The following is a 15,283-nucleotide window of genomic DNA, read 5'->3' as shown; positions in this document are numbered from 1 at the left end:
CTTGGTGCCCTCACTACCCCCTTTCTGCGTCGGTCGGGTATGAGCTTGCTGGGGGCCTACAAGAAAAAGAGCAGTTATGACGGCTATGAATCTTTGCAGTTGGTCGATAGCGGCGGAGAAGGCTTCGGTGTTGGCAGAGGAAGCAGCAGCAGCAGCAGCGGCGGCAGCATCAGCATCAGCAGCAGTGTCCTCAGCAGCTCCATAGGAGTCAGCCTTGGAGCTAAGGCAGCTCCACTGAGAGAGGAGGAGGAGGAGGAGGAGGACTGCAGCACCATGGACAGCTCAGGTACGCGTCCTCCTCCTAATACTCGTCAACAGACATATAGTACTCTACTATGTATTACATGTACACACAGTACCATGTTAACGCAGTTCATGGCCTTCTTGCTGTAGGGTTAGCAGTGGCTAACAGTAACCAGGAGTTTGTAGCAATGAACCTCCCACAAACAGCTCAAATATTTAAGTGTTCTCAAGTTTTATTTTATTTTTTACAATTTTCTAAACTATAAACAACTATAGACATATGTGTACATTATGTTACTTTGCACCAGGAAACCAACAAAATGACATCACAAATTCAAAATATTTAGCCCAGGTCTAATATTACTAGAACTACTACTGCTAGGAACTGACAGAGTAACTGGCTGTGGTATAAACTAGTGATGTTTTAATGAAATATTTATGTAAAGCACCAAGGTCCACATAGTATTTCTAAGGCAGATTGGGAAATATGTCAGTAATTGGACATTTTTCTGGTAGAGCTCTTTATATCTTTCCATGTTTAAAGTGAAGTAAAACAATACCTTAGTACTGCAATGTCGAACTGGGTATTTTACACACGTTACTCGGCCTAGGTTAATATAAAAATTTAATTTATACCAGCTCTTACCAGTTTATGGGTCCTTTTTGGTCCTGAAAACTTGGAAGGTGTTTTAAACTTCAGGGTTATTGGCTTGTGAAAACATTTTGGCAAAAAGAAAAGAATCTAGTTAAGAAGTTTCGGTTCTCTGAGCAGAAGCATTTGCAGTTATATGGTGTAAGTGTCAAAAGCCCGAGAGTAAGGAGTTTTATCAAGAAGAAAATTCACAGCAAAAAAAAAAACCAAATAAACACATAAACTGGCCTCTCTGTCGTACTTAGTGAGAGATCTGTCCAAAGCTCCTGGAATAAATTCTGAGACAATAGTGAATGACTAAGCACAGTCTGGGAATGTAGGTTCATAAATGACTGTCAACAGAGTGTGAGGCTGTGGAACAAGAAAAAAACTCCAGCTCTGAGACAAGTCTGTCAACAACAACCTGGAAAAAGATGACCCGTTCTGGTAGCATTTATTTTGGTCGGATAAAAAAAAAACCAACAACAAACTGAAACTCTATTTTTTTTGTTGCCTACTTTTATATAAGAAAGGTATTTTTCCTGTTGCCTACTTTTATATAAGAAAGGTAGAACATTACAATGCTGTGGGGATGCTTCAGTTCACATATAAAAAGGAATCTGGGGGGAAACTGAAGAAAAAAAAGGAAAAAAGATTTTAGAGAAAAGACAAGTTGGCAGCAAAACAGAAAAATACTGTAGATAATTTAGGGTTTTTTTTAGATCCTGGTCCCATTATCCAAGTGGACTACAATCTGGACCATATTTTCTGCCACATTTACTGAATCAGCTAAGATAAGACAAGACTTTATTAAACCCGCATTAAGTAGAAAGTGAGACTCAGCCCATCTTTCCTGTGCATATTCTTTAAACCTTTGACCTTATGTGCAAAGGAGAAGGATTCCTGTTATTACTGGTTGAATGTCATGTCAAAATTAAAATTCCCAAAGTTCAGTTTTGCATCTTGGTATGTAATAAATAATCTCCTTGATATATTGGATGTATTTCATCATTGTTTCTCATATATGAAGATCATTATCAGCCAGTCATTTATAATATATCTCATGTATATATTAGCATTAATTAACTATAATTATGATTAAGTTACTTATTCACAACACAGTGATGTTTACTGTAATCTGCACCTTCTTGTATTAACTGTCTGATTGCAGATCTTTTTAAAACACCTACAACTTATTATAACTGCTAGTATTAATGACTGACTATTACTATTATTGACCTATTGACTGATACTGTGTCATAGTAACTCATAGTGAGCACGTGCGAGCCTTTCCTCTGCCTCTGCTCTGTGTTGACTTGACTGCAGTGCTTTGTGGAGTCAGTGCACCTCCAGGGATGGACATGAGTGGGAAACAAAAGAAGAAGATGGCGATGGAGGAGGGGAGGGTCATTGAGGGGTTAGTTAAGGGGGTAGAGTGTGTATGTGTGTGTGTGTGTGAGTGAGTGAGAGTGAAGGAAGTGTTCGGTGTCATATTTCATTGCGGCCTACGAGGATGCACTCTGTGATGTGTCTCTGTCTTTTTTTTGCTTCATTCATAAATAAACAGTATTTATGCCGATCTGTTGAAAAGACACATCAAAAGGAACCATTGACCTTTGAGGCTCAATCTAGGGTTCCTGCGTCACCTGTGGTGCGGTGTCTGTGTCACACTGCTCTTTCAACCTGCTACTGTTTTTCTCATTCTTGTTTTGTTTTCTATGACGGAGCTGCATCTAAGCCTCAGATTGAGTCAAATCTTTGTCAGTGTAACAGCTGCCCCAGCCTGCAAACTCCCACATCCATCTGGTCAGTCACATATATGCTGTAGAGCAGCTACCAGACCAGCAGAGAGCTGCACGGGCAGGGGACTCAACGGGCGTGCAGGGGCATGTTGAGACAACAAAGACTGTGGGTTTTTGTTTTTTTTTTTTTATAAAGGAGACCTATTTATAACACTGTCATATTTACACTGTGAACAGTGAAACCAACATCAGGGAGGTCGACTTTGCTTTGAGATCAGCCAAACAAAAGACAAAACAAAAAGGGATCTTTCATCGCTTTGGTTAGTGTTTTTACTCCAGTGTTTCTCAAAGTGGGGCGTGTGGTCCTCCACGGGGTGCGCAGCTGTTGCAATTGGGGGCTGCAACAAGGCAAATAAATTTCTTTTTTATATATGCTTTTGGCACAGGTTTATTTTAAAATGGAACCAGATTAATCTCACTGTGCAAATGATGTAAAAGTTGGACATTTATTATTATTATTTTATAGTCCTCCAGGTCATTTTGTCCAAAGCAGTTAACTAAAGGGCAACTGATTTCTTGGTGATGTTTCACCTCTCACCCTGGATGAGACAAGATGTTCTGGCTGCCCTCTACTTGACAGCTTTGGATTTTTCTGTTCTACTTTTATGATATTTTATTGTTAAGTCTTTAAAGTGTGTTGAAAAGGTTTAAATGATTGTTTAATAATCAGGTGTGGATATAAACACTGTGCCTTTAATTCTGCCCTGCCATCGGCTCATATCATTTCCAGATATGGACGCTGGTTACGGTGGAGGCCTGTTGGATATGGTCAAAGGAGGAGCTGGGAAGTTCTTTAGCAACTTCAAGGACAACCTGAAGGACACGCTGAAGGACACGTCCACGAAGGTCATGCACCAGGTCGCCACGTGAGTGACGTTACTTCTTCAGAGTAAAAATCTGTTGCTACTCTTTTGACTGTTGGCTTTTACCTATTAAGTTTGTGGTTAACTGAGCCAGGATTTGAAGGCTGGGATGATGGTATGGCTAACGATGACGCCACCGTACAGAGCTGTGCTGTGCTGTACACCTCCATTAAGGTCGGAGAAGATAATATTGCACCCTATTTTGAAACACAAACACATTTTCTATGTCAAAAATGTGTCACATGGTTTTATTTGGAAATCAAGGGGGTTTGTCTAACTCTCCTGACCCGCCCTGCTCTGCATTGTTGGAGTCACATTCCTGCCACCTACTGGCTCTAGTTACAATGACCAGTATGTGTTTGAAATTACTAGAAGGAAAAAAAAAATACGCACAATAATTTAATCCTTATGTGAAAATATGTGAAAATAGACCGAAGTAGTGAATCTGATATGATTCTTTTTTTTTTTGTGTAAATTCTTGCGTACTCTACCTTTAACTAAAAGTCGCTTCAGATTCACAACAGCTTCATAACAAAGAAAGAGAAAGTCAGCAGCGTCTGGCACAGCTCGGGCACCGAGCAGACATCTGCACAGGCGGCACAATGGATCCTCTGTGTACACACACACACACACACACACACACACACTTCACTATTGACTAAGCAAACTTGATCTTGATTATTGCTCTCTTTTATCCTTCTCTCCTTCTTCACTTAAACTCCCCTGTCGTCTCAACTCCTCTCCTTCCTCCTTTTCCTGTCTTCTCTCCTTGTCTCCTCCCATCTGCTCCTCTGTCTATTGCACCTCTTCACGTTGAATTATTCACAACGGCTCATTGAGCCAAATGGTCAGAGTACTGCTGATACAGAAGGATCCATTTCATCAGGGTCTTAGGTGTGTGTGTTTGTGTGTGTGTGTTTCTGTATATTTATGTTGAAGGCTGGATTTAAGTTGTAGAGACGGCGTGAGACTGCTTAGCGTAGAAGGCAACAGCAGAAGACATTGAAACTTTTTGAAGCACATCTTTTCTTCTTCCTCTTCTTTTCCTGTCATTTTTTTATTGTATTGTTGTAATAATTACATTTGTCTGTAGACAAGAGGACACGAAAGACATGAGGCTTGAACTCAGAGGAAGATTCATCCATTCATTTAATTAAAAGACAACTGTTGTTTACAGAATGACCCAGGACATAGATCTGCCGTGTTAACAGAGTCTTCATTAACGCAGCGGCTACATTTGATTGGCTCCTGAAGACAAAGGGCTGAAGTTTGAATTATTTAACAGTCTTTAGGTTCGTTTGTTTACCTGGATGAAGGAAAACCAACACCATACTGTGTTCAATTCAATTTATTACACACTTTGGTTCAAATTATACAGGGCAGAAAAGCTGAATGTCACACTGTGATTTGGTGAAATTCAACAGGATTAGTTTAGTCCAACACCATGTCCTTTGAATCAATTCATTGTCTGTTATTTCCTTTCTTTCAGATACACTAAAGGGGAACTGGACATTTCCTACATTACATCCAGGATCATAGGTAAACACACAGTCACACTGACAGCCTGGTGAATCAATGCATTTTATTTTAATTTTAAATGATAAACAATCATTACATCACCTTTGCTTGTCTGCAAATAAAAAAGAAATAGAGATAACATTTGTGTAGTAAAATAGTCAGAGTCAGACAATTGTAAATATTAAAAAAGTAATTACTTCCCTGGATTTGGTTTTCTTTCTTATAATGATAAAATAATAATTACATTAATTTTCTGTCTGTGCGGACATGTCTGGACTGAGTACAAGAAAGCAGTATTTCAACTCAATATTATCAAGGACAACCAAAAAGCCTTTCTTAAAAAGAAAAAAAAGGAAATCATTTTTCTAATTTTCCAGTCTGGTGATTCGATTATGTGGTTTTTGTTTTGTTTCCAGTAATGACATATCCAGCAGAGTCCGTACAGATTAACTACCAGAACCACATGGAGGACATTCGCTCCTTCCTCGACAGTCGCCACGCGGTTTTTTTTTTTTGTTTCCAGTAATGACATATCCAGCAGAGTCCGTACAGATTAACTACCAGAACCACATGGAGGACATTCGCTCCTTCCTCGACAGTCGCCACGCTGACCACTACACCGTCTTCAACCTGTCCCAGCGCAACTACCGAGGCGCTAAGTTCGCCAACAGGGTGAGTGTGGTGCTGCTTTACAATAACCATTGGTGTCTTTGTGCTTAGCTGTTAGCAACTGTCGATGTCCGAAAACTTCAAAAACCTAGACTCAGATAAAGGAACATATTTAGAATTCACTTCCTGTTTCTGCATGTGCTTATAAACTTTTGAAGCCCCCGAAACAAAGCCTTTAATTAGCTTTACCCTTCAGCTCTGTCATTGCTTCACACTCCTCCATCTGCAGTGAGGACAATTAGTCCAGGCAATAAAAAACAAAACAAAACAAAAAAAAAACCTCTTGGCCTCAAAGACCTGAGCTCATCAAGTTTTTTGACTGCCACATAAAACTGGTTTTCTAAGGTTCTGGAACCAGTCCACTATGTGGATATAAAAAAAACTTGATTCTGTTTAAAGTAATCCATACATCACAGTTATTCATTCATCCTTTGAAGCAAATGCTTTTGATAAATGATGTGAATTAAACTGTAGCTCCCCAGATGTGAACACTATTGATTTTCCTTTCTTCAGTCTGACAAAAAATGTGCAAAAAAGTTAGACCAGTAGTACTGCAGAATAGCTAAATGTTAGGAGTGAAATAATGAATAATATCCAAGTTAGCCATAGCCGATAATAGAAAGCTAAAAGATAACCGAGGACTGATTAAAAATGACTCCTCTCCTCTGCTTTCCTGCCGTCGTCTGTACCTCCTGTCCAGGTTTCAGAGTGTAACTGGCCGTCTCGTCAGGCCCCCAGCCTCCACAACCTGTTTGCCGTCTGTAAGAACATGCACAACTGGCTCAAACAGAATCCCAAGAACGTGTGTGTCATCACCTGCTCGGTAAGAAAACCATGAAGTGTCCTCACAACATAGACTTCACACTTTAATCTGATACATGAACAGCGTAGAAGGAAGACGTCAGTGGAGCGAATGTGAATGGCCACAAAATTTAGGAAAAAGCTTTTGTGGTGGAAATAAATTCATTACAGTTCAAATCCTAGGCATCGGCCTCTTTTATGGACCTTTGTTCTTCCTGTTGTAACTGTGGCCACCCTGGACTAATGGTCCATTTTATTACATCATCAACATTATGCAGCAACTCAGTTGACAGGAATATGGACTGAATGTTTCTGCTGGGTTTATGGAGATGTACATCACCAACCCATTCATTCATTCATGTACTGGGACTTGAACCTGTAATCTTCTTACTCTAAAATCAAGATAATGAAACACAACCTCAAAAAAATAGGTTGCTCAGTGTAATAATACCCAACGCAGGGCAGCATCACCCAAAGGTCTTATTGTCCTTAATTCTGGTACTATTTTTGTTTCCAAAACATCTGACGAAAAGTGTTCCCTAAATTAAGATCTGTCTCCTGGCGCTTTCAAAACCTCTCACTTTTTACTTTAGGTATAACCTGCAGCTCACTCCCCTTTTTTATTTTCTTACTTTACATCGCTGCCACCTACTGTTCAATTCATTAGTGATGCTTCAAGTAAAGTTCCTGTGGTAATAATATCTGGTAACGTGTGGTTCCAGGATGGTCGGGCTATCTCTGGTGTTTTAGTCTGTGCCATGTTCTGCTTCTGCCATCTCTTCAACAACCCGGTTCCAGCCATGCAGCTGCTCAGCGCCAAGAGACCAGGTTCTGGCCTCTGGCCTTCCCACTGCAGGTTTGTATCCCCCAAATGAGACAGAAATGAAAAGCAAAATGAAGCGGAAGGTTTTATTACCAATGATGCCAATGTGAAGATCTCCTCTCACCACCGAATGTTAGAGCTGCCAAAAAAATGTTTGGAAGGTGAAGCTGAGGATATTTACCAGTAATGTGATGATGACTCTGGGTTTGCTGTCTGCACACGCAGGTACATAGGTTATGTGTGTAGCATGGTGTCAGAGAAGCCCACTCTGCCACACTCCAAGCCCTTGATGATCAAGTCCCTGACGATGAGCCCAGTGCCCTGCTTCAACAAGCAGCGCAGCGGCTGTCGGCCCTTTTGCGACGTCCTCATTGGAGAGACAAAGATCTTCACCACGGCGCAGGACTATGAGAGAATGAGGTGTGGACCATCACTCATTTCTGACAAAAAAATGTTCATTTCAGCTATCACTACTGTGACTTCTTTTATACAACCCTGCCTCTCTTGACTCCCACCAGAGAGCACAGGTTCCAGGAAGGAAAGGTGACTTTCCCTCTGGGCGTTAGTGTGCAAGGAGATGTGGTGGTTTCTGTCTACCACATGAGGTCGACGATCGGAGGACGTCTGCAGGCCAAGGTTGTCATATGAAATAATGCTAAAAAACCAGAACATAAGATGTGTTTTTTTTTTTCTAACAAAACTGCTTTTCTACTTTTTCTACCGTTTACACCATAGAATAAAATTAGATTTAGCAAAAAAAAAAATTCTGTCCTTTCACTGTTTCTGTCAGGTGTCCAACACTCAGATTTTCCAGATCCAGTTCCACACTGGCTTCATTGCTCCTGGTACCACTGTGTTAAAGTTCAACAAGTGAGAACGTTTCTTCACCATGATCACGAAAATAAGCCCTTTGAACCATTGAGTCTCAACTTAGTGTTGAAATAAAAAAAATATTTACAGGTTTATTTTCACCGTCTGTTTTTTTCTCCTGCAGACCAGAGCTTGACACCTGGGAGTCTCCTGAGAAGTATCCACAGCTGTTCCACGTGATCCTGGATGTGGAGGTCGAAGGTGTGGACAAGCAGAAAGACCTGACACCACCGTGGGAGCAGTTTCCATGTAAAGACCTGAGTCCCAGCGTGCTTTTCTCCTGCCACCAGGAACAACAGGATGCACTGGCCGTTGCTGGTAATGCAGAACTGACTACAAGAACCTAACATGAGCAGACGTGTGTGTGTGTAATCACCACCAAGTGCTGTAAAGATGTCTGGGGTGGAAATGTAACAGATGAAGGAGCCCAAAACAGGTGGAGACCTGTAGCAGAGTTGACCTACTTCTGTATGTTAATGTACAATAAATTTATGTACACATATATATATATTACTTGGTCCCTGCTCTTACATGGTCCCTGCTCAGTCTCTGAATGTGACAGAAACTTTTTCTATCTCCACCGGAAGAATTCAAGATTCATGTTACAATTTCAATTTATCTAAAGATGTTTAAATTAATATATAATATAAAATATATAACAAATAGTCTAATTAACCAAAACACATTTCCACAGACCCTTTAAGGACTGTGACCCCCCTTTTGAGCCATGCTTTTTTTTTTTTTTTACAAATTTTCTTGCCTTCTTTTTAGCTGTCTTTTATTCAGTAAATATCCAACATTGTTATAATTATTTGTGCTTTTACCAAATGTGTTTTTGTTCCTACAAGATGAGATGGAGGGCCTGGATCTGGAGGGTAAGACAGTAGAAGAGAGCCCAGGCTTGTTAGAGCGACACAGTGACCAGGGTTTAATACAGTTCAATCATAAAAGTATGTTTTATTTTTGTTTTTTTGTTTTACCAAAATATAAAAAAGTCACTAATTTGTTCATTTTTTACACTGATTGAACTGAAATCAGCCCCAAACGTGTTCAAAAGTCATATACAATATCACTTTGGTCAAAGATGAAACACTTGATGTACAGTGTGTATATGAAAATTCCAGTCAAAAATTGAGAAGTTGTGTTTTTAAATATGGAACAATTGGATATAAAAACATCAACTGTGAAATTACAGTCCATTTAAATTTCAATTTTTGACCAAAGTGAAATAGTGCTTTGAGTATTTAATCATCAACACCGAATATTGTATTAGTTCTTGCTGTTGTTGTAGTTGATGATGATTTCTCCAGCAGTTAAACACAGCAACCTGGTCTGTGACAGATTATAGAGCTACAGTAGAATGTTGTTGTAGTAGCTCCATAGTCTCCTACTGTATATAGACACTCCACCCCCTCCTACACCCCTGAACTGTGCTCCAGTGCCTTGCTGCTCTTACCTGCTCTTACTTTACTGAAGGTCTAGCCTCATTCTTACCTGCTGCTCCAGAGAAATGACTTGCAATGTGAAGGAAGCAGGTGTTATGGGAACATTTAAAAAAAACAAAATTGATGATAATGCATAAAACATAATTCAACTTAATGCTGCATAAATTCTTATTTTTAACTCTTTAATATCTTTTCTTCTGTCATCAACTGAATCCTTGTTGACAACATACAAGAAAAATACCCGTTAAAGTTTAAAAAAAAAAATCTAAAAAACGAATGGAAAAATTTAGTTAAAGCTCCAGTCCAAATCTTCTGCTCTTTATGGAATTTTTTTGAACTGGAAAACATCTGTGCAACCCTTTAGAAATGTCTACTCCAACGACTGGAAAACACCTTCACTCTCTCCCTGTTTTTTTCCTACAGAGCCGATTCGCCCCCGCGGCCCCTGTGAAGAAAGTGAGGCCTCTGACGATGAGATGCTCTCACTCTCCAGTCAGAGGAGCAGTGTCAGCATGGCCCCCCAGAAACCCGACCCCCCTCCTGAAGCACCTGCTGCACCCCCACTGCCTGAGGAAGTAGACCTCCTCGGCCTGGGAGGAGAGGAGATCAACCAGCGGCAGCCCTCCACGCAGCCCCCGTCCACTGCAGCCACAGCCACGCCTATGACCACTGACCTTCTTGGGGACTTTTTCGGGACCCCAGCTCCATCATCCAGTGGGCCCTCATCTACACAGTCCACACCACATAAAGTCATCCCCAACACTGCCTCGCCGTGTCACTCCCCTGCACCAGGTGAAGAAGCTGCTCTGCCTGAAAAGTCTTATATATTGTGTTATATGTACGATATATTTATGGCTTTACCTCTTGTATTGTTCACTGTCCTTTTTGTTGATTCAACATAAGATGAGCTAATTTAATTTAATCTAATTAAATTCTAATCTCAATCTCAGACTTAATCTTGATCTCAGTCTTAGTCTTAATCCTAATCCTAATCCATATCTTAATTTTAATCTCTGTCTTAATCTCAATCTAAATAATGTGTATGTATTTTTGTAACTGCTACCTTGAAAGCTAACAACAATACAAGAGTAGAAAAGTACATTTTTTAAAAATATTTTTATTTTTTATCTTTAGCGTTCGACCCCTTCGGAGCAGGTCCGATGCCGAAGCCTCAGGACGTGAAGGGCTCATTCCTTGGTCCAGGTAACGTGGGGCAGCCAGACCCCTTCCTGCATGCTGCTCGCTCTCCATCACCCACGCTGCAGGCTACGAGTGTGGGTAAGGCATGAACCTGCTGCTCTGGCCCAGACCAGCATAGAGAATGGTTCTTAATGGACTAGTTCTGAAAATCAGCCTTGAGAACAACACTGGAATACATTTTATTCACATGTACTTACTGCTTCTCACTGCTACTTGTTGCATGAAATCACCTGTTTAAATAGCAGCTGTATGATACAGTAGATGATGTGTGTTGGCATGATGATGATGATGAATGATGGGAATTTGCATCATGTGACTATTCCTGCAGAGACACAACAGTGACTTGGTATTTACTTCCTTCATGAGAAATGATTCATCATCTCAAAGCCTGTTAGTCAAAACCTTAGTTCTAATGATCTTGTTATTACTTGATTAAGTTATTAAAGGACTAGACCTGTGAAAGAAAACCATAAAACCAAAATCCATGTAAAACCCACGTTGATACTTGAATGGCTGCAGACCAAGAAGTGAGCAGGGGTTAAAGTACTGATGTAATAAAGAACAGAGTGGAGTCTTTATTTAAAAAGTCAAGACAATAAAGTAGCGTTTTAAATAACTTGTCATATTTGTCCTTCAATAGGCCGGAGTTCTCCTGCTCCACCCTCAACACCCACTGTCAACATTCAACAGCAAAACACTATGGGAGGATGGGACTGGAACACACCCACTACTACAAACACAGGTACTGCTGACGATGCAGATTCAAACCCATAACCGTCAAACACCTTTACCTTCACTTCTAACTCTGCGTTCGTCAGATCACCTCCATCCTGGAAGCCAACTTACTAGCTTCCTTTGATTTTAAATTTTGATTTCAATGTTCTGATTTCATGTATCTGTGACTTTTAAATTTTTCCCTTCATTGTCCAGGAGCAGCTTTTGGAATGGGCAGCCGCTCGGCCACCACAAGCCCTACAGGATCCGTCCACAGCACTCCCACCCACCAGACCAAGCCCAACACACTGGACCCCTTCGCTGACTTAGGAAACCTAGGAGGAACCCTGGGAGGTCAGTTATGATAAGGTTCTCTGTTGATCTTTTATTTTGGTCTTTATTATGGTCTGCTTTAATCTATGGATCTGTCATTTTTAGGAGGTTCTGGGTTCTCCAGCAAACCTACCACTCCAACTGGAACAGTGCCAACGTTTCCACCCATGGGCTCTCCATCTCGGCCTCCTCCGTCACCTCAACATGCAGGAGGGTGGCAGCCTCACGCAGGAGCCAGCTTCCCCTCCTGGCAGCCGGGGGCTGCTAGCGGTGGGGGATGGCTGCCTCAAGGTCCAGGCCCTGCCCCACAGCCGAAGCCCAGCCCCAGTCACACCTCCATGCCTCACGCCTCCCCCCAGAACCGACCCAACTATAATGTCAGCTTCTCTGTGATGGGAGGAGGTTCCCCCAGCGCAGGAGTGAAAGCACAGCCTGGCGTGGGTGAGATGACAATTTTAAAAAACATTTTATATATGTGTATATATACGTACAGTATATATATTATGTGAGAAAGAAAAGTGTATATATATATATGTATGTGTATATATATATATACTTTGTCTTTCTTGCAAAAAGGGCTGGGTTGTCTCTCATAAAACAAATTCAGTGTTGACTAAATACAGACTCACTGTTCAGGGATAAATATCACTGGAATGCAGGAGGTTTATTACAGGAAGTAATAACCCAAAGGCATTAAAGTTTTCCATTAAACCTATATGACCAGAAATGCTATTAAATGAAAAAAATCTTTTTGGGGAGCTAATAATATTTGATCTATTACCTAATAATCTGGCTTATTTAAAAAAAATCATTATTGATAAAGGATATTGAAGGAGGTTGATGTGATTTTTAATGTATTTTTTCTGATAGTACTCTGTTTTTGAATGTATTTTTTCTGATAGTACTCTGTTCCTCAGAAGCTGAAAACAACAGTTTCAAAGAAGTATTTTCATGTCTCCCTCTGCCAGGCCCAAAGCCCAAAGCCTCAGATGCCAACTTTGATGACCTGCTGTCTGGTCAGGGCTTCACAGGGACCAAAGAGAAGAAAGGGCCCAGGACTATTGCAGAGATGAGGAAGGAGGAGATGGCCAAAGAAATGGACCCCGAGAAACTAAAGGCAGGGGCAACTGAGCAACTACTACACACAATACATGGACTATTAAGTGCAAATGTGTCTTTGTAAAGTATTTTAGAGTCAGAGGTTTAATAAACTAAAGAGGTGGTTCTCAGAGTGGGATGCGGAGCTAATGTAGGGACAGGCCAAAGGAGTTTTATTTTCAACATTATTTTATTTCCTTTTTTATTGAGAATCACTGCTTTGCACGAATTACAGGTTTTACATTTAAATTAATTTCCCTGGAGTTTTAAAAAAACTCAAAACATTATGACAAAATGACACAAATGTTTAATTAGTAATTGTTTCAGGCCTGGTCCTCTTCTTTGCAGATCCTGGACTGGATCGAGGGGAAGGAGCGTAACATCCGTGCACTGCTGTCCACCATGCACACCGTGCTGTGGGAGGGAGAGACGCGCTGGAAGCCCATTGGTATGGCTGACCTGGTTACTCCAGAGCAGGTGAAGAAGGTTTACCGCAGAGCAGTGCTGGTCGTCCACCCAGACAAGGTAAGTGAATACTGTCATGTGGACTTAGACATGATTAAAGATGTGCACAGGATTGACAAAATCAAACAAACGGAATATTGCACCATCTAGTGGTGGAGTTTCACATAGCTAACCACCCAAAAATCCCCTGCATTTATGACCCATTAAACCCTCAATTTCGTCCACGTACAAACAGCATTATTGTTATTAGTGATCGATGATTAACTAAACCTTTCAAACATTGAAGAGACACTTTTTCATACATGAAACAAACAGTGAAAACACTACAATAAAAACGGCCAAAATAAAAACTAACTTAAAGGTCAGGTAACTTGGCGTTCCAAACACAGAGCTGATCCAGTCCGATAAAGAGCTACTGTTCTGGTGGACGGATTTGGCGCTTTCGTAAAGGTGATTGACGATGTCACTGATAGTGGCGTTGTACTCGGGAACAAAAGTACAGCATTCGGAACCGATGACGGCACAAGTTCCTCCCTGAGCCGCTAAAAGGAAATCCAGAGCTGCCCTGTTCTGTAAGGCCAACAGTCGAACTGAGGCCAGTTCACTGGATATTAGCATCAGCGCTCGACCTGTTTCATTAGCTATGACCTCCACCGCATGAGACAGGTCGGAAATTTGATCTAACGTTGACATGATTCCGTAAAAGGGGAGAAGAGCGGCCAGTGAATTTTTTAAAGGAGACTGGTGGTGTGTTCCAAAGATGTCTGAAATTTCACGGCGCCGCCGGGAGCCTTGCGTGGCAGGGAGTGGGCCACTCTCATGGCTGGGAGGACGTACGCCAGGCCACAGCGTCCGTTGTAGTCCACAGGGAGATACGGATATGCCAGGTTTCCACAAACCCAGTACATGCCCGTGGGAGAGGAGATGGAGCAGGTAGCGGTGCGGTGAGCTAACGCGCTGAGGTGGGCTGGTCCAGCTGCTTCCAAACACTGCTCCGGCGGAGAATTCAAGGGTTGAAATTCCCTGTACGTGTGTCCCGGAGTCCACTTATATGTGTGACGGCAGTTTGATTTGCCCACGGGTGTCTTGCCGTCATTCTCCAGACACCAGTGGAACGGCTGAGGAATAAGGAGGATGGGAACCGGTTTGGGGATTTCTGTACATCTGTGGCAGTTGGAGTGTCTCCCGGAGCAGTTGAGAGGTCTCATTGTGGAGAGACGTGGACAGTCAGGGTGAGAGTACGACCGGGACAAATGGATATGCATCAGATGGCAGGTGTCACAGTCGGTGGCAGGTAAAGCCATCAGAGGTAAACCTTGTCCAGCCGTGTAAGGCATCAGACCACAGACATAACAGCTGGAATTAGGCCGGATCAGGTGAGCTACCTTCCATGCCATGGTCAGGAAGACATTGATATTGTCCACTCTGACTTCCTGGGACCCCTCCTTAGCTTGAGCTCCTGTGGTGGACCTCACCTGGAGCAGGAGCAGAAGCAGGAGTTGTAGGAGCAAGAGCATTATTGCACGAGAAGAAATTCAGTTTTTAGAGTTGATACAGATCATGTGGATTCTGCTGCCATCATGTGGCGATCAAGGGGTAACTGTGGAAATGGATGAAAGACACATGTAAGTTTATTTTACTACTGACAGGACTTGATGTGTTTAAAACAGCTGGATTTCTACATTGGGGTCTCAATAAAATCACTGTGAGTGTAGGTTGCCAACATGGACCTGTGCTGCTAAATCTAACCAATGTGACCAAACACACAATGTGACCAAACACACAAATATCTGCTCCACATGGACCGC

General features: G+C 41.7%; 1 protein-coding gene across 3 annotated transcripts in view; it reads left to right on the top strand.

The window, feature by feature from the left end:
• Positions 1-21: 21 nt before the first annotated feature.
• dnajc6 (DnaJ (Hsp40) homolog, subfamily C, member 6) overlaps positions 22-15,283 on the top strand; it is an 18,665-nt gene continuing 3,403 nt past the window's right edge. Inside the window, exons 1-18 of one of the 3 annotated variants that reach the window (XM_025065916.1) lie at positions 22-286; positions 3,407-3,542; positions 5,029-5,078; positions 5,581-5,729; positions 6,427-6,549; positions 7,250-7,383; positions 7,576-7,770; positions 7,869-7,986; positions 8,141-8,220; positions 8,345-8,538; positions 9,069-9,170; positions 10,089-10,457; positions 10,800-10,943; positions 11,506-11,607; positions 11,796-11,933; positions 12,018-12,353; positions 12,881-13,029; positions 13,359-13,535. In XM_025065916.1, coding sequence (XP_024921684.1) covers positions 40-286; positions 3,407-3,542; positions 5,029-5,078; positions 5,581-5,729; positions 6,427-6,549; positions 7,250-7,383; positions 7,576-7,770; positions 7,869-7,986; positions 8,141-8,220; positions 8,345-8,538; positions 9,069-9,170; positions 10,089-10,457; positions 10,800-10,943; positions 11,506-11,607; positions 11,796-11,933; positions 12,018-12,353; positions 12,881-13,029; positions 13,359-13,535 — 2,943 coding nt within the window. In that variant the 5' untranslated portion in view covers positions 22-39. Of the gene's footprint in view, positions 287-3,406; positions 3,543-5,028; positions 5,079-5,576; positions 5,730-6,426; positions 6,550-7,249; positions 7,384-7,575; positions 7,771-7,868; positions 7,987-8,140; positions 8,221-8,344; positions 8,539-9,068; positions 9,171-10,088; positions 10,458-10,799; positions 10,944-11,505; positions 11,608-11,795; positions 11,934-12,017; positions 12,354-12,880; positions 13,030-13,358; positions 13,536-15,283 lie in introns of those variants that run through there. The other 2 variants (XM_025065910.1, XM_025065912.1) reach the window with 2 other exon arrangements.

Source organism: Cynoglossus semilaevis, chromosome 2 (assembly GCF_000523025.1).
Source record: "Cynoglossus semilaevis isolate Cse_v1.0 chromosome 2, Cse_v1.0, whole genome shotgun sequence".
NCBI lineage: Eukaryota > Metazoa > Chordata > Actinopteri > Pleuronectiformes > Cynoglossidae > Cynoglossus > Cynoglossus semilaevis.
This window is presented reverse-complemented; position numbering and strand designations above follow the sequence as displayed.